We start from the raw sequence: 18,703 nt of genomic DNA on the forward strand, positions 1-18,703 counted from the left end.
TCAACCGCTTAACCACCCAGGCATCCCACACACAGTGTTTAGTCTGGAGTTTGTACATCTCTAGAAGGAAAACACTTGTTCCAATTAGCTACAGTCCCCACCACTCCCTATGGTCTTACACGGGACTCGTTTCTCTCATTTATTTAATCATGGCCCTTGAGGTTGAGCCCTCTCATCCGGGGTAATAGGATGCCAGAATTTGGAACAGGATCTGGACTAGACAGTGGAAAGGATCTTGACTGGTGACAATACTATGGCCTGGGAAAACTCTTGGCCCACACCTCTACCCACCAAGCCAGATTCTTAGGTTCTTCACATTCATTCCCCTCCAGTCTCCCACCCCGGTCAGGACACCCCCACATCTCGTCTCCTGGTATCCAGTCTTCGATTGGAGCAACTGGAGGGCACAGGCCCATGAGTAACGGGCACAGGATAGACTGTGAGCTAGCCGAGGGCTGAGGCCTATTCCCCAGCTTCATCAGTGCCAGGCACAGAGCAAACACCCACAGTCATTAGTTACATCGGCGATAATAGTTACCGCTTATTAGGTGCTCACTCTGTCAGACAATGCACTCAGTGACTTCCATGCATGATCTCATTTCATAAATGTCCAAAGCAGCATTTTTGACACACCTTTAAACTTGGTCTTCAGTCAGAAACACACTTTCTCCATGACCTGTTGTGTATTCCCTATGTACAAGCAATGTTTCCACAGTAAAGTATTTTCCTTTGACTTCAGATTTTTTTTAATGATGTTTCGTTGTTTTTTTTTTTAATTTTTTTTTATAGCCTAGTCAAGAGCCACTTGAGCCGCAGGTAGAAGGACACCAGGGAAGTATTTGGGGTGACTGAAATGTTCCAAATCTTTGATTGTGGTGGTGTACACACATTTACACATATAGTGTACATTCATCTCAACTCATCAGACTGCACACTTAAAAAGAGTGAACTGAATTACGTGTAAATATATCTCAATAAAGTTAAAAAAAAAAACTAAGATCCACAAAAGTGATTTCACAATGCATGGTTTGCTCGTGACCCACAGTTTGAAAACCACTGGGAGGAAGGGAGATGAAGGGAATGAGGGAGGGAGGGAGGCTGAATGAGCCATTTATTATGTAAGTAAGTAAGCTCTATACCCAATGTGGGACTTGAACTCATGACTTGGAGATCAAGAGTTGCCCACTCTATGGACTGAGCCAGCCAGGTGCCCCCCAGCTCCCTAATATTTATAGTAGGGAGATTTCACAGGATATATGCTTCCTGCTTCCCTTGGGAAATAGAGGAATCTGGCCTCAGAGGGAACCAAATCCGAGAACCCCGGAGAAGCCCACTTTTGCCCAGGTTTGGCATCCCTTCTGCAGTGCTGGGTGCTCAGAGATGACTTGCCCCATGGTTTGCTTAGGGGTGTGACACAGAGGAAATGGAAGGTGCAGAGGAACACAAAGCTCCAGGGAGGGAAGGATACAGAATCCCCAAGTCCAAGCCAGGGAAAGAGTAACAAGGAGAAACTGAGAAAGGGAACTGAAAGCCAGGAGGCAGGGTGCAAATCAATGCAGGGGCTGCCCGGGCATGTCCCTGTCAGGTGCTCGGGGTTTCCTTCTGGCCCTGTGGGTCCCCCGTCAGATCTGTGCCAAGCGCGGCTAGATGTGCCTGCTCCAGAGTGTGTCCCCATCAGTGGGCCAGTTACCAGGAACCTGTTACAGGTGTGCCTTGCGACTGTTCTGGGGGTCAGTTTTTATTTACGTCTGATTTGATCTATGTCTGTGAGGGGCAGTTTCTGACAGTTCTGATGTGTCAGCTGTGAACTGGCGTGGGTGGGTTTGTGTGCGTCCCTGTATAAGTGTCACCTCGATCAGGCTGTGCGTCCAGGTGTCCCTGTACAGGTATGTGTGTGTGTGCGTGTGTGTGTGTCCACCTGCGCGGATCAGGAAGCGCGCCTTTCCTGAGAAGCTCTCAGCCTCTGACGACGGCGGGTGTGCTGGGGACGCCTGCTCCGTGGCAATGTTTGTGAACACAGTTTGTGGGTGCGGGTGTTTTGCAACACAGCCCCGTTCACCGTGTCGGTCGGGGTGTCCCCCCATGGCCTTCTCGGCGATCGGGTCTCCGTGTTTGTGCCTGGGCGTGTGAGTGTGCGCCCCAGGCAGCGTGAGGCTTTGCACATCCACGTCCGGGCCCCAGGTGTGCGTTTGTGCGCGTGTGGCCGTATGCCTGCCAGCACGTGACTCTGTGTCCCCCGGAGCGCGTGTCTGTGGGTCCCAGTCAGTGTGTCAGTGTGTCAGGCCGTCGGGGCGGCCCCGGTCCGCACAGCTCGGGGCTCCTCGCCGCCGGCCGGGCCCGCCCCGCCCCCGGCCGCAGGGAAACCCCCGCGCGGAGGTAGGGGGGGCGCGGCGCGCGCCTGCAAGTCCCGACTTGTCCGCGGCGGGCGGGCGGGGCCGTGGCGTCACGCGGGGGCGGGGCGTGGGACCCGCCGGGCGGGGGCGGGGCGGGGCGGGGCGGCCGCCGAGCGGGCCGGGGATCCGCCGGGCGGCCTGAGACGCGGCGCGAGCCACATGCGAGCGGGCGCCTGGCGGCGGCGGCGGCGGCGGCGGCAGCAGCAGCAGCAGGATCGGCGGCGGCGGCCACGACGCGGACGCGCCTCCAGCCCGAGCGGGAGCAGCAGCGGCCACAGCAGCAGCAGCCGCCACTGCAGTTAGAGCGGCAGTAGCCGCCGCCGCCGCAGCAGCAACAGCCGCCGCAAGGAGCGGCGCTCGGCGGGCGCGCCCTCTTGAAGGAAGCCGCCCGCCCCCCATCACCGCCCCCTCCGGCGTGTTCATGCCCCCGGGGTGAGTGTGCGCACCCCGAATCCCCGTCGGCCGCGATGGGCCAGGCCGGGTGGGCTCCCTGGAGGAGGTGGCAGGACTGCGCTGGGAGAGCCGCGGGGGCGCGCTGCATGCCCACACCGCGCCTCGCTCCCTCCCCACCCTGCGTCCCACGAACGACCCTGGGTTGGGGTAGCTGGGCGGGAGGCACTGAGGGTCCGGGAGCGCAGGTGCCTCAGCGGTCTGGCGGGTTTGTTTACAAACAATGGGGTGCGGGCTCGGCAGCGCCCCCTGGCGGCCAGTGCGGGTCCGGGGAAGTGAGTCGACCCCGACTGCCCCGGCCCCCGCAGTCCGGGAGGGGCGCGGAGGGGGGGCGGCTGGTAGGGGCGGCCACACCCCAGGCGCGCGCCCGCTGGGGGCGGCGACAGGGGGCGGCTCGCGGGCCGTGGAGTCTGCAGCTCCTGCGGGCGGGGGCTGCGCCCCAGCAACAGCCGGTTATTGGCCTCTCGCTCGCCTGGCGGGCGGGGCGGGCGCACGTGGCGGCGGCGGGGTGGGGGGGTGCAGTGACAGCAGAGGGGGGAGCCTGGGCCCGCCGTGGGAGCGCGCGTGTGCGGGGTTGTGGATCTGCAGGTGTCTCGCTTGGGTGTGTGCGTGTGTCTGGCTCCGAGTTTGTGCTGGGGTCTGCAGGGAGTGGTGGTGTCAGTCCAGGGGAATGTTGGGGCTGTGGCCCGTCGGGGTGTGTGTTTGAGTCCCCGTGTGTATTCCTGAGGTTCTTCCTATGTATGCCGTGCCCAAGGGGTGGGTGCTGTTTATGTGTAGTGTACCTGTGTGTGTGTGTGTGCGCGCGCGCTGTGTTCTGGGTGAGAGTTATCTGTGTGTGCTGTTTGGGGGTGATTCTATGGGTCTGTGTTGTTTGCGTGTGCACTCCAGTGGATGGTTGGAGTGTTTGTGTGTTGCTTGAGTGGGCTGTGTTTGAGGGTTTATATGTGTGTGTCTTGCCCGATGTGCTGTGTTTGTGTGTGCTTGTGTCTTGACTGTGTGTACTGTCTGTGACTGTCTGTGTATATCTCCAGGGCATGTGTCTCCGCTAAGCATTTGTGATGGTGTGGCTGCTGAATGCAACGTCTGTTTTCCTTCCAGGTGTGTGTGTGAATTCTGTGGTGTGTGTGTGTGTGTGTGGTGTGGGGGTTGTCTCGGTCTGTGTTTGGCTTGTGTGTCTGGCATCCGTGTCTGGGAATTGAGGATCTCAGCTCTGTGGGGTCTGTGCAGTGTAGTCAGTGGGTGTTGCTGGCAGCCTCTTGGAGTACGGGGCTGTGTCTGAGCCTCTGTGTGTGTCTTGTGTGTGTGTGTGTTGGGTCTGAGGGGCTTGTCTCTGTGATCGGCTGGCTCATGTGTGTCATGTGGGCTGCGTGTGTGTAGTGTTTATGTCAGTCACGTGAGACCAGTGTTTTCTGTGGGTGCTTTAGGTGTGCGCGCCACCAGGGCTGTGTGGGATTAGAGTTAGCTGTGGTGTGTGCGTGTGCGTGTGTGTGTCCGGGGCTGACAGTTGGTGATGGTGTTTCGAGGTTGGTGGAGGAGGATGAGTTGATGTCTGCTCTTCTGCGTCTGTGTGTCATTGCCGGCGTGTGTGGAGAGGCATCTGGGTCTGATGACATGTGTCTGTGTGTGCCTAATTTGCATGTGTCCTGGGGTCTGACAGATGGGGACCAGAGGGGCGTGTTTTGGTCTTGTCGGTCTGTGTGTGTCCATGTCTGGGTGGTGTTGATATTTGTGTGGGTCCTGAGGTGTGCAGGTCTTACCTCTTGGGTATGTAGGGGGAGGGGCATGTGTGTTGGAGAAGTGTGACAGTGCCTATTTAGTGTGCTTCTGTGTCTGTGATGGCTGCACTGTGTGTGTGTGTGTGTGTCCGTGGGCATATCAACAGTGGTCAGTTTATAAGATTCTGACAGTTGGTATATGTGTGGGGATGGAGGGGGTTGTACCAGCCCGTCTGCATTGTGTGTACACTCTTCTGATGGTCTGTGTGTATGTGTATCTCCACGTTTTGGTCTGTGTGTGTGCCCTGTGTTGGGTCCCAGTATCAGAGACTGGGACCATTTCTGTGCAAATGGGAGATGAGGTGGGAGGTCAGGCTGGCAAGTTCCGAGCGAGACCTTACATATGTGGCGTGTACCCCTCACACCCCTACCCTCCAGTAGTCCCTGCCATTCGGGTCCTGCATGAGTCCCTGTGTGTAGCCAGAAGTTAGCCCCACCGGCCCATGCCCTGTGTGACTCCCAGGCTGGGTGAGTTTGTGTTTGGAGGCTGTCACCCCTCATGCACCCACACACCTGACACACTCCTCCATCTGGGTCCTGTGTGAGCCCTTGGACTTGCTGTGAGAGCCAACCTCCTTGCCCCTGTCGTGTGCCCATCACCATGTGCATGGGAGGCTGTCCTCAGCAGCCAGTGCCCTGCGTCTCACCCTTGGTGGGCGTGTGTCTTGTGGGGCCGGTCACACAGGTCCACATTCCCCCATCTGGGCCCTGTGTGTGGTGGGAGCCTTCCATGGGTTTCCCTGCGCCTGAAATGTGCTGATTGCTGTGTGCAGGAGCTGGGGGGGGGGGGGGGTTGTCCTGTGTACCCCAGGTTGGGGGGGTTGTTGCGGGGCCCTGGTGTCCCCCCTGCACCTCCCTGCTGACTGCAGCCCTCTCCCCCTGTCCTGCAGGCCCCAGGGAGCGCCATGGCCCGAGCACGCCAGGAGGGCAGCTCCCCGGAGCCCGTAGAGGGCCTGGCCCGCGACGGTCCGCGCCCGTTTCCCCTCAGCCGCCTGGTGCCCTCGGCCGTGTCCTGCGGCCTCTGCGAGCCCGGCCTGGCCGCCGCCCCCGCTGCCCCTGCCCTGCTGCCCGCTGCCTACCTCTGCGCCCCCACCGCCCCGCCCGCCGTCACCGCCGCCCTGGGGGGCCCCCGCTGGCCTGGGGGTCCCCGCAGCCGGCCCCGAGGCCCGCGCCCCGACGGTGAGTGCCGCCCCACCCGGGCGCCCCGGGATGCTGGGAGCCGGGAAAGAGACCCTGAGCCACTGAAGAAGTGGGAGCGAGTGGGGGGAGGTGGCGAGCCGGCCGGGCCACAGGGAGGGTGTGGCCAGTGTGGTCTTTGTGTTGCAAGAAGCAGGAAGACGGAGTGGGAGGCTGGGGGCGGGGGGAGGCCGAGTGGGAAGTCCCTCCTGGAATCTGACTGCAGTCCGCGAGTTGCGGCCCACGGCCTTTTCCGGGCCTGGGGCAACAGCTGTTTCGCAGCCCCCCTCCCCTAGTCTGGGTCTCCTTAACCTCCCCGAGGACTGTGGTTGGAGAGTGTGGGCAGAGCGAGAGGACTGTCACTTCAGGACTTGGGGGGATGGGGGTGGCCTTTTGCCTTTCTCCGCATCTCTGGTCGGGCCGCCCTCTCCGCAGTCCGGGCGGAGGAAGGGGAGGGGGAGGGGCCATTGTGTGGGCAAAGTGGGGGTGGGGGAGGCGAGAGTGGGAAAGTGAGTCTTGGGGAGGGAAGGGTTAAAGGTCCCCTGCCGGATGGGCTGTTAACCCTGTGGTGCCCTGCTAGCCCCATCCCAGCGAGCACGCTCGGGGGCAGGGAAGATTGTCCTGCTTCGCCTCTCCACCCCAAGGCCTCACCCTGTCCCCGGAGCCCAGGGAGGTCAGGGGAGAACAAACTTCCCCGGCTGGGTTCCCAGGCGGCGGGGGCAAGAGGGGCCGCGATTTCAGGACTGCAGTCACAGGTGTGGAAACTGAGGCCCCTCGCAGTGACTGGAGGGAGGAAGAGACTGCGGGGCAGCTCGGAAGGGGGTGGGGCAGGAAGGCATCTCCCGAATCCCAGCCCCCCAGGCCCGCGCTCGGAGGCAGCCAGTCTGGCCTCCTGGTCTCCATGCCCCTGCCACATCCGGGGGTGTGGCTTCACTGTGGTTGGACACCAGAGGGCAGGAGACCTGAGGCTTGTGACTGGGTGTAGTCAGTCGCCGTATCCCTATGTGACCTTGGGCCGCTTCTTACGGTGGGCCTCAGTTTCCCCATCCGTTAAATGGAGTCGGCAAAATTTGGCCCCGTTTTGGAATAGTTAGGTTGGAATAGTTAGGAAGGACCTCCAGACTCACACGGGTAGTGGGGTGGTAGTTGGCCAGACAGGTAACCCCCAGAGCGGCCTCCCCAGGACCTCTCCTTCCTTTCTGGTGCCTGGAGAGAAGCTGAGAAACCTGGCCTCAGGAGGGGAAAACGGAACCGCTAGAAATGAGGCGGGGAGCAGAAAGGAAATCGGGAGGCTGGACAAGGGAGAAGCGGGCCCTGGCTAATCGGTCCCACCGGGACGCCGCAGGGCCAGCAGGGGTGGCGGGTGCTGACCGCGCTCCCCCGGCTTTTCCCAGGTCCTCAGCCCTCACTGTCGCCGGCGGAACAGCACCTGGAATCGCCGGTGCCCAGCGCCCCGGGGGCCCTGGCGGGCGGTCCCACCCAAGCAGCCCCGGGAGTCCGGGGGGAGGAGGAGCAGTGGGCCCGGGAGATCGGGGCCCAGCTGCGGCGGATGGCGGACGACCTCAACGCGCTGTACGAGCGGCGGGTGAGTGTTGGGGGAGGGGTAGACGGCAGGTGGGACTTCCCGCCCGGGAGGGGGCTGCGGGCGGCCCCGCCAGATGTGCGGCAGCTGCTGCCCGGCGCGGCGGGGTCGCGCTGGGGACAGGCAGGTGGGAGGGGCGACGGGCCCACGGACCTGCCGAAGGGCCCGCGCCGCGGCTGGCACGACCCGGGCAAGGGCCGGGACCGCCTCGAGCGCCGCGGCGCGTCCGTGGCCCGCGGCCGCGGGGACTGAGGGCGGCGCTCGGCGGAGCAGCTCATATATCCCGGGCTATTTATAGCCGGTGAGTCAGCAGCGGCGGCGCGGCCGCGCCCGCCCCTCCCACCCGCCGGCGCGCGCGGCCGGCCCCGCGCCACACAGCTTCCCGGGCGGCCGGGGGCGGGCCCTGGAGCCCCGCCCCGCGGGAGGCCCCGCCCCCGCCCCCGCGCCCGCGCCGCGGCCTCTCGTTAAAACGAGATCTTGGAAGCCTGTGGCGTACGGCAGAGAACAACAAATATCAGGGTGCCGACCGCCCAGCTCTGTCCAATCCGAACACTGCACCCGCACTGCTTGCTTATTGAAAGAAAAACAAAACCCGGATGCGGTGAAGCCCCTCGCTCCCCTCCCTGACCCTCTTCTCCTCCTTTCCAAAGGAAACCTCTCAAGTTGGCTTGTCCCATGACTCCGCAGGTGTTGATTCTTTTACTACGTATTTATCAGGCCACAAACAATGCTTACGTTTGCGGGATGTTTTTGGCTTAATATACATGATATGGTGTGCTCCTCTCCAAACTTTTCCCCCCTGTATTGGGTTGGAGATTGATTATGTGGGCAAGGAAGCTTTTAGTTCATACACTTTCACTGCTTTGTAGCATTCTGTGGGATCAACATACAGTATTCTTGTTCATTTTCTCATTGACGGATATTTAGGATTTTTTAAAATTTTCAAATTTTTATTGGCTTGAGTTTTTTGTTTTTTGCTTTTTTGCCTCTTCCAAATGATGGATATCTCCGGTGCACTTGTGTGTACCTCCAGAGTAGAGACCTGGGTGCTCTGCCCTCCTCAGCTTTACTAGATGATTGCTAGCTTGCTCACACAGATAGATGGCTGTGCTAGGTGGCATCCCACCGCAGTGTGACACTGGCAGGCTTTTCAACTGATGCCATTATGAAGTGCCCCCTTTGCTACCTCCTGGCTGCAAGAGCTGGTGGGGAGTGATGAGGGGGCAGGGGGTGGTACAAGGCATCCCACACCCTGGCACCTACTAGGATCATCAGGAAGGTTTATCTGACCTTGTTCTCATCTATAAGATGAATTTTCTCATCTGTAAGATGAATTTCTCCTCCTTTTGTGGGGCTAATACTAGGTGGGTCCTGCTTATTAGCATCTGGCCATGCACTCAGGATAGGGGGTGGGACAGGGCTAGCTTACCTTTAATGTTTACTCACGGGGAGTCTTTTCTTCTGTGTAGCTTCCTTCATTTTCACTTTCCTAGCAATTTGGAACTGAGAGGGTCCTAGAGGCCACCCCAAGCCTTCATCCTGTTGCTGGAAAGAGGGCAGGGGTTAGCTTTGCCTGGATATACTTCTGTGCCTGCCTCAGCACAGAAGGTAAACTATTGTTCCCAGTTATTGTCCTTCCACAGATTGTTCTAGAATCACTGAGACTAGGGAATCTGACTAGACTGAGACAGGGAATCACATGCTCTCTTTTCTCCCCCTTCCCACTATTGAGGGCAGGCCAGGCCATGCTGCCATCCAGCCTCCCCCACCCTCAGGTCTGGCTGACTTTGGCTGGGTGACTTTCTCATCTGGAAACTGGAGCCTAGGGGAGCAGTTGCTTGATACATGCACTGTACTGAGGGCGTTTCGTCTGCATCCTCTCCATCCTATTCTGTTCTAGATGAGGATGCTGTCTTCCCCTGAGATGATGACAGGGGCCCCCAGTGGTGGGAGTAGCTGGGATTTAGACCCAAATAACAATAATAGTACCTACCACTGAGGGTTGGTTGAGAGTGTAGCTAGCTCACTCTTAGGAGGACCGTGTCTTCCTCCTTGCTGCCCTTGGGCCTAACCACCAATATGTCCCTGTCACAGGATGCTCTAACTTCCTCTTCTCTCTTTCCCCCTAGAGACAAGAGGAGCAGCAGCGACACCGCCCCTCACCCTGGAGGGTCCTGTACAATCTCATCATGGGACTCCTGCCCTTACCCAGGGGCCGTGGAGCCCCGGAGATGGAGCCCAATTAGGTGCCTGCACCCGCCCGGTAGACATCAGGGACTTGGGGGGCAGGACCCTCCCACCTCCTGATGCCCTGGCCAGCGCGGGGGACTTTTTCTGCACCATGTAGCATACTGGACTACCAGCCCTGCCTGTCCCAGGGGCAGACCAGGGCAGCCACTCCAGCCCCAGCCCCGGCCTAACCTGGGTGCACTGATGGAGATGTGGACTCCTGGGTCCCTGGCTGAGAAGCCAGGGGAGAGAGGGCTGACGGACTCAGCGTCTGAAGGCGGCGGTGACGGAGAGGGTGGGGACGGAGCCGCCCGCTTCTGCCGCCCACCACCATCTCAGGAAAGGCTGCTGGTGCTGGCTGCCCGTTCCAGCTGCAGGGGTGACACTGGGGTGGGGAGTCTCCATCCCAGTGCTCCTTCACTTTGGGCCTGGCCTCAGGCCCCTGGTGCTTCCCCCCCTCCTCCTGGGGAGGGGGCCCGTGAAGAGCAAATGAGCCAAACGTGACCACTAGCCTCCTGGAGCCAGAGAATGGGGTGGGTCTGATGGCTGCCCCAGCCCAGCGCCCAGCCATCTTCCCTGAGCCAGCCGGCGGGTGGTGGGCATGCCTGTCTCACCTTCATCTGGGGGTGGCCAGGAGGGGCCCAGACTGTGAATCCTGTGCTCTGCCCGTGACCACCCCCCGCCCCCATCAATCCCATTGCATAGGTTTAGAGAGAGCACGTGTGACCACTGGCATTCATTTGGGGGGTGGGATATTTGGCGGAAACCGCCCCAGCCTTAGTCCCCAGGGCGAAGCGCTGGGGGGAAAGACGGGGAGTCAGGGAGGGGGGGAATCGCAGAAGAGGGAGGAGTCTGGGAGCGGGGAGGGATGGCCCAGCCTGTAAAATACTGTATATGCGCTGCTGTAGATACCGGAATGAATTTTCTGTACATGTTTGGTTAATTTTTTTTGTACATGATTTTTGTATGTTTCCTTTTCAATAAAATCAGATTGGAACAGTGGATACTCTTTCTGCTTTCTTTCCTCACATGGTCTGGTCCAAGCCTCTGTGACTCTTAGGAGGTGAGAGAGGCAGTCCACAGAGCACATCTGGCTGTCTAGTTGTACCCAAAGGGTGGCTAAGGAGAGTGGGTGCCACTGTATGCACTCTGCCTTCGTGCATCCCTACACAACTCTCACCAAACGCAAAGCCCCATGAGGGCCGGGTTTTAAGTAATCTCCACACCCAGTGTGGGGCTGGAACTCACAAGCCCAAGATTCTGAAGCTGAGCCATCCAAGAGCCCCAAGGGCAGAGGGTTTTTTCTCGGTGCTTTATCTTCACTGGATAAAGTGTGTCCTGGAAGCTCAATATTTACTGGACGAATGAACGGCCTATAACTTATTCAGAAGCACCGCCATGAGGAGTCCTGGGGAACAGGTCAGTAATGAGACTGATCTTGTGCCTGCCCTCATGGAGGCAGGTGATATCTGGGAGAAGACCTCAAGCTAAGATCAAGGTGAAGCTTCACCTATGCAGCTGCCCTAAGGCCTAACACGCTGCCTGGCATAAGAAGCCTGTGATTAATATAAGGGGAGCTCCTGGGGCAGCCCCGGTGGCACAGCGGTTTAGCGCCGCCTGCAGCCCAGGGTGTGATCCTGGAGACCCAGGATCGAGTCCCACATCAGGCTCCTTGCATGGAGCCTGCTTCTCCCTCTGCCTGTGTCTCTGCCTGTGTCTCTCTCTGCGTGTCTCTCATGAATAAATAAATAAAATCTTAAAAAAAAAAAGGGGGGGGGGAGCTCCTACCGTTATCCTCCTGAAAACAAGGCAACCGGCCAAATGCTTTCCTTATGCCCTCTCCTACATGACTGGCACAGACACAGGTTCAGATCCCAGGTCTGTCCCTTCTGGTAGTCCTCACTGGTAGCGGGGAAATGGCCCTTCTAAAAGATCAGGGTAAGGTAAATGGGAACAATCACTTTGGAAAGGAATTTGGCAAAAGCTTGTCAAGCAAAGGATGCAATTATCTATACCAGCAATTGCCTTCCTGGGTGTCCTCCCTTAGAAGTGCATGTGCACAAATGTCCAAGTCTGCTTTAGGCATGCAACAGAATAACAGCACGTTAGCTGGAATGAACTAGAACTCTATGAACAAGCAACAAATAATGGTGAGCAAAAATTTAAAAAAAGCAGGTGGCAAAATGATGGTGGGTACCTGGGTGTTTGTTCTATTATTCTCCATATTTTCCGCCATGCTTAAATGCTTGTGCACAGAGCCCAAGGCCCCTGGCGGGATGGGGCGGGGGGTGGGGGGTTCACACCCAGCTCTCTGGCAGCTTGGCTCCCCTGCAGAGGATGCTTCGTACTGCCACAACCAACTGCTTTCCCTTGTCAGTAACAGTTAGTGGAGCTATTGACATGGCTGAATGAGGCCTATCAATTTTATTGTTTTCTCTTTGTGTTCTGGTTCCCTCTTTCCTGTCTTCTCGTGGATTATTTGAATACTTCCTCCGAGATTTTGCTCTCAGCAGTTCAGCTTTTAGTAGTACCTACCTCTCCTCGGTCTATTTGGGGTCCGTATTGTACCACCTCACTTACATTGTAGAATCGGCCACTGCATAGGCCACAGGTCCTTCAGACCCTTCCCACCATTTGGCGCCATCGTGGTGACACGGCTTACATCTCCACACATCACAAATCCCACAAGGTAGCGGCATAACTTTTGCTTTCAAAATCATATAGATTGCAAAGAAATCTAAGAGGCTAGAGAGTCCTTAGCAATCTTTCACCACCGGGTTACCATTTATAGAAAGTACTCTTCGATGCAGCCTGAAGTTCCAAGTTTCTCCTGGGATAACATCCCCCAAGGTTGAAGAACTTCCGTTAGCATTTTGTATAGTGTATTTCTGCCAGTGACAAGATCTCTTAGGCTTCTTTTATCCGAAAATACTTGTTTTAACTGGTTATAGAATTCTGGGGTTGACGGTTTCTCTTCAGCCTCTTGATCCGTCTCTGATCGCCATCTTTACTGGAGAACTCCAGGAACACCTGAATCACAGTCCCCCTGCTTGTAATGTGTTGTTTTTATCAGGCTGCTTTCAAGACTTTAAAAAAATCTGTGCCTCTTTTTAGACTGGATAATTCCTACCAATGTATTTCCAGTGCATGAAGTCTCTCATCCCCATTCTGCTATTAGGTTTACCACTAAAATTGCGGGTACTGTATTTTCTGGGTTAGAATATCCATTTTGTTCTTTAATATTTTCTATTTCTCTGCCAAGATTTCTCATTTTTCAGCATTACACAGGTAATTTCCTTTTACCTGTTGTAGCATAGTTATAATAAATAGTTGCTTAAAATCCTTGTCTAATTCCAACTTTTTTTTTTTTTTTTTTTTAATGTAGGCTCCAGGGATCCCGGGGTGGCGCAGCGGTTTGGCGCCTGCCTTTGGCCCAGGGCGCGATTCGGGAGACCCTGGATCGAATCCCACGTCAGGCTCCCGGTGCATGGAGCCTGCTTCTCCCTCTGCCTGTGTCTCTGTCTCTCTCTCTCTCTCTCTCTGTGACTATCATAAATAAATAAAAATTAAAAAAAAATAATGTAGGATCCACACCCAACACGGGGTTTGAACTCACGACCTTGCAAGAGTTGCATGCTCTACCCACTGAGCCAACGAGGCACCCCCTAACATTTGGGTTCTCTTGGTCATCTTATCTTTTCCCTTGAGAATGAGTCACATTTCCCTAATTCTATGTATATTAATTAGGTAATTTTGAACTGTGTCTGGATATTCTGTTAACATTGTAGAACATTCTGGATTCTGTTATATTCCTCCAAAGGATGTGAAAAGGTCTTATTGTGGCGATATTTGTATTTGCTAGACCCGACCAGCTGCAGTGGGTAACTGTAAATCCAGATCTCTTCAGTCCTGCTTTGAGTTGGCCCCACACATCCATAGCGTCCTGGTCAGCAAGAGACTTGGGCTGAATTTATAGATGTAACTTGGGGGAAGGAACTTCCCTAGCACTCTCCTTTCAGATCATTGTGGTTACTCTCCCTATAAATATTTAATATTATTAATTAATTTATTAATTATTAATGTATTATTAATTTAATATTATATTTAATATTTATTTTATACTAAACTATTCTTCAGGCCAGTAAGACAGTTGGGTTTAGCTGCCTGGTGCAGTGTCAGTGGCTGCAGCCTGCTCTCCAGCTAATACTGCAGAAAAACGAACACATACCAGAAAACTCATACTGAGGTGGGCTTTTCCTGCAACTTTCAACTCACTCCCTATCCCAAATCCACCTGCTTTTGATCAACTCTCCAAAGCCTCCCAGTAGCTTTTATTTTCAGTATTTCGTCTAGAATATATAGTTTACTTGTGGGGGTGGGGTGGTTGTCTGGTAGAAGTTTACTCCACCACACCAGAAACAGAACTTCTGTATTTTCTTTTTAATAGACCTAAACCTATTATTTTTTTAGGATTCAAACTGGGGAATCCTACACCCCACTATCCAGGTCATATGCAAAGTGTCAGAGACCCAGGTACAAAGTCAGAATGGCCATATCTTATTAGCAAAGTCCAAAGGGCTCCTAATAAAACATGAGAAGGATCAGTAGTTCCAGGAGGAAAGGAAACATCTAAAGTTATCCCTGTGGCCTTCTCTCTTAGAACCAAGGTGCTGGGTGGTCCCACGACTTGGCAGAGGCTCAGAGCACTTGGCAAATGAGGTCCAGAGCTGAATCTCTGCCACTGGCACACTATGCCCCCCTCTAGCAAGCTAATCCCCAACTTGAACCAGCACTCCTCACCCACCCTGCAATGGTTGCTTCCTGAAGCAAGATTTATTTTTCATTGTTTATGTTGTTTTTTCCTTCCTTAAAAACTATGACTGTGTGTCTTTGTAAACCTTTCAGTTCTGCACTACACACACCTATTATCTATCCAAACAACAAATGACATTGTAAAAATGCTACCACGCTAGTCTTTTGGAAGGAATCAACATCTCAAATGCATTTATATACTCTATAACCGTGGCATCGGGCTTTGGGGAGTCTTTCTCAAGCATGTGCAAAGGAAACCAGCTCCATGTCACTCAACAGCAGACTGATTAAATAGCTTATGGTTCATCTGTGGTTTTGGAATTCAATGCACAATGCACTGACAAGGATCTCTAAGACATTGTGGGGAAAAAAAGCATGTTGCAGAAAAAGTTACACATAATAGCAGCTAACAGGGAGCAACTTCTACTCAAAAGAATGTATTCATTCATTCAATTCCCACATGATCAGAGGAATGTACTATTACCCCATTTTACACATGGGGCAACGGAGGCACAAAAGGTCACTTGCCCAAGGTCACAGAGCTAAGTAGTAGAGTCTGGGTCTAAATCTGACAGTCTGGAAAGATTCACTGTCAAAGGCTGCCAAGAGTGACCTCTGGGAGGTATATATGAAAGTGGATACTGCTAATATATCCAAAAAGCATCTCACATTTCTCTCCAAAATCCTGAATTTATCTGTGAAGTCAGCTGCTCCTGCTATATGGCCAACCTTGAGCTGCCAGGCCTATGAGGCAGTAGGGAGGAATCTTTTCACCCATGTATATGTATATTGCTTCAATTATGTTACTACAAGCTTAAAATCAAAATCTGCCTGCCCTTCTGGATCCAGCTGAAGGCCCTCCCTGAACACCTGGGGCTGCCAGATTGTTTTCAGTGGCAACTGGGTCTCAGGACCTTGTGGAGGCAAAGCCCCAGTCACTAACAAGTAGTGGTACCACTAAATAAATGTCCTCTAAGCACCTTGTGTAAAAGCCTTCCCATCAGCCCCCATTTTGCCCATACTTGTTAGGTCAGACTGTACCTTCATTTACAGTATGAACATGACAACAGCATCGATCCCCATGGGGGAGCTGTGAGGATTCAAACAATTTAGTTAATGTGCAAGTATTTTTCAAGGTACTACGCAGGTAGTGTGAGCATGTTGGCTATTAAACACTTTTGACTTGCCAACTCCAACCTAAGCCTCCATTTTCTCATCTGCAAAGGGCAAATAGGACATACCTCAATAGATAAACATTTGTATTTACCAAAAAATATGCAAGAAACTGATAAAAAAGGGTCTCTGCTGTAAAGGGAAACCACAGAATAAAGGTTTCCGATGGGACTGAGAGCTTTTTATTGTCATTTTTTACCTTTGCTTTTTTTTTTTTTTTTTTTTTTTTTTGGTAGCACCTGTTCCACTAGAATGTTCTGAGGCTTCAACTTAACAGTTTGGCTACTACACATACCACAGACAACAGAAGTGGGGTATGGAGTGGAAGAAACCTGGCAGCCCCAAAGACAGCCCACTTCCTTTCATTTAGTAACTCTAGCATCCCAAAAGTATTTGTTACCTTCACAGATTAGATCTCTTTCCCAAGTAGCTACATTATCTCCTGGAGGTATTAGAAACCACAGGATGATCACTGTGCTCCTCTGGAGACTTGAGGAAAACCAGTTTTATGATAATGCTAACATGTAATGTGGGAGAACATGAAATTTGAAGAAATGAGAATAGAGACATTGCTTGCCTGGGGCTGGCAGCTTCCAGCACCACCCCCAGATTCCCGAAGGGTCCTTTCTGGATGACTCAATTTCTGCCATTTAGTGGTACAGGGGTGGAAAAGTTTGAAGAGCTTCAGGGAAGATTCTAGTATGACAATCTTGTTTTTATCCATCCAGACCCACCTACTCCCCCTTGTGACGAAGGCCCCACACTGCAAAGTAAAAGGGTGTCATTGGCCTAAAATTTCAAAGGGTGAGATTCATCCATTGACAAAAAACACTGACCTTGGTGCCCCTGACTTGACACTGATGGGGTCCAGAAAGGGGCCCCTCCAGAAATGCAGTCCTAGCTAGGGAGGAGAGCTGATCAGGAGGGTCAGGGAATGGAGTACCTCCTCCCAGGGGAGACCAATTGTTTTCTTTTCTCAACACAGCAGGGCTGAAATAGGAAAGGGGTGAATTTGTTCAAACTGGCCAGACTCACACCTCACACACTTTTACAACAAGGCAAAATCCAAGGAGGGTGATGAAAACTGGAGCAAGCTCAGACTATCGAGTCAAGATAAACCTGGTATCCCGAGCTAACGAAAGCTTTGATCCCACCGGCTGTGGGACTTGAGGCATATTACTTAATGGCACTTAACTTTAAGGTAGCATCAGCATCCCGTCTTTTATTTCTCGTTAATATAGTTTTTGTTGGGACGCCTGGGTGGCTCAGCAGTGGAGTATCTTTCTTTCACCCAGGACATGATCGTGGGGTCCCAGGATCGAGTCCCACATCAGGCTCCTTGCATGGAGCCTGCTTCTCTCTCTGCCTGTGTCTCTGCCTCTCTGTGTCTCTCATGAATAAATTTAAAAAAAATATATATATATACATATATATATAGTTCTTGTCACTGAGAATAGCCACTATTGAATTGGTCAACGAACATTTGGAACCAGAAGCTTTTATGTGCTCTAGAATTTGAGCACTCTAACTCTTGTTGCATTACCCAGAAAAACAATGGCAGAAATGGTGAAAGAGGGGAGGAATTCTCTGAGTCATACTGAAGCATCCAGTGATATTTCTTTAGGTTAAAAAAGACCATTGGGAGGATCACTCCCTGTTAGAGGACGGGGTTTGTAATGTGGAAAAACAACAGGTAAATCCTAAAGCAAATAACTTTATTTCTATCATTCCTTTTCCAAGAACCAAGGAAATATAGAAAATATAAAACAACACAAACAGCTGCAATTCAATTTGGGGGTCGGGGAAGGCGGGTAAAGAAGGAATGGCACAGCCCTTTAAAGCAACTTCCAGGACGGCCTGAGCCGCATCAGGTGTGGGGGGGCCCTGAGAAGACAGGCTCCTATGTCCCAGCTTGGGCCCCAATACATCAGAATCCTCAGAAGGTGGGACCCTGGAATCTGCCTTTTTAAAACAAGTTTTCCCACTCACGTTCACTTAGCAAGGTCTTGCCCTAAAGCCCAAGGGAACTTTGGTAACATTTCCTCTCTTCCAAAATCCAGGCTGAAACCCAACTAATCCTGAACTAAAACTCAAGAACAGCACACCAGATGCCACCTGTTGTTTTTCAAGGTCTCAAACTCTGGAGGAAATACATCCCGCCTGCCACGTCTTTTCCCCTCTAGGGCACCTGTCTGCATTTGGAACTGTTGCTCCACTAGTGTTTCATCAGGCCCAGCCTTATTCTCCACCTGGAGTCCTGCTTTTCTCTGTATGACAGCGGGCAGGGAGTAACTCCAAGAAGGTGGCAAGAGGATCCTACATAACGAGGCGTGCTGGTTCCTGGCAGGTGTCTTCTGCAGGGCCCCAGAGGGCTGGTGATGCCGTGGCAGCACCAGGACAGAGGGATGCATCAGTGGGGGCATTCAGGTGATGGCTGGCAAACAGCCCTCCACAGTGCTGCAACAGACAGCCAGTCCCTACACCCTTTGCTGAGCAGCTGTTGGTGCATGGAAGTCAAACATCTGTACAAGCTCAGTGCTCGCAGAAAATGGTTTGTACTTGGTCCAATGGCTTCACTTTTCCCCTGTCTGGAGTTGCCTTCGTGGGGGAAGGGGACAGGGCACACATGTGGGCAGGCTGCAGGTCAGCATCTCCAGGGCTGCCAAGTCTTAGGTTCACTTGGGGCCGAGGCATTCCACAATCCCATTCCCCTTCATGCCATCAAAAAAGAAGAAGTTGTTGTGAGGAGGGTCCCTTTGAGACAGGGCCTGGGAAGAAAAACAAGATGAGGGTTCAGCTCAGACGCTTTCAAAGGGCTAATATGGAGAGAAAAAAAAAAAAAAGAAAAAACCCAGATCTTCTAAAACTTAGCAGCGCTTCTCAAAAGAGGTTAAATTTGCTCCTCAGGAGTTAAGCGGCTAGTTTGAGACACAACTGTGACTGCCATGTCTCTCTGAGCTGTCCCTGATCACCTCTGTGTCTCTGGACAGGTCACTTAGCCTCTCTGAACTCCACTTCCCCACATAAATGAAAGTAGCACATGTGTTATCCTAGGCTTTAAAAGAGGTGATGTGGGTAGCCCGGGGTGGCTCAGTGGTTTAGCACCACCTTCG

General features: G+C 53.6%; 2 protein-coding genes across 10 annotated transcripts in view; one reads left to right on the forward strand and one right to left on the reverse strand.

The window, feature by feature from the left end:
• The first annotated feature begins 1,582 nt into the window (after positions 1-1,582).
• On the forward strand, positions 1,583-10,607 carry BBC3 (BCL2 binding component 3). 4 transcript variants are annotated; one of them, XM_077847360.1, is made up of 5 exons: positions 3,426-3,444; positions 4,997-5,086; positions 5,509-5,797; positions 7,189-7,379; positions 9,506-10,607. In XM_077847360.1, the coding sequence occupies exons 3-5, from the start codon at positions 5,524-5,526 to the stop codon at positions 9,620-9,622; spliced, it is 582 nt and encodes a 193-aa protein (XP_077703486.1). In that variant the 5' UTR covers positions 3,426-3,444; positions 4,997-5,086; positions 5,509-5,523; the 3' UTR covers positions 9,623-10,607. The 4 variants fall into 4 exon arrangements, with proteins under 4 accessions (XP_077703490.1, XP_077703485.1, XP_077703481.1 ...); XM_077847364.1 differs by lacking the exons at positions 3,426-3,444; positions 4,997-5,086 and adding an exon at positions 1,583-1,706; XM_077847359.1 differs by lacking the exons at positions 3,426-3,444; positions 4,997-5,086 and adding an exon at positions 2,600-2,825.
• Positions 10,608-17,288: 6,681 nt separating this feature from the next.
• The window catches only part of SAE1 (SUMO1 activating enzyme subunit 1), a 108,601-nt gene continuing 107,186 nt past the window's right edge, over positions 17,289-18,703 (reverse strand). For all 6 annotated transcript variants that reach the window (XM_077847480.1, XM_077847469.1, XM_077847503.1 and 3 more), the window contains one exon: positions 17,289-18,358. In XM_077847480.1, coding sequence (XP_077703606.1) covers positions 18,266-18,358 — 93 coding nt within the window. In that variant the 3' untranslated portion in view covers positions 17,289-18,265. The remainder of the gene's footprint in view (positions 18,359-18,703) is intronic.

The sequence above is a fragment of the Canis aureus genome, chromosome 1 (assembly GCF_053574225.1).
Source record: "Canis aureus isolate CA01 chromosome 1, VMU_Caureus_v.1.0, whole genome shotgun sequence".
Taxonomy (NCBI): Eukaryota; Metazoa; Chordata; class Mammalia; order Carnivora; family Canidae; genus Canis; species Canis aureus.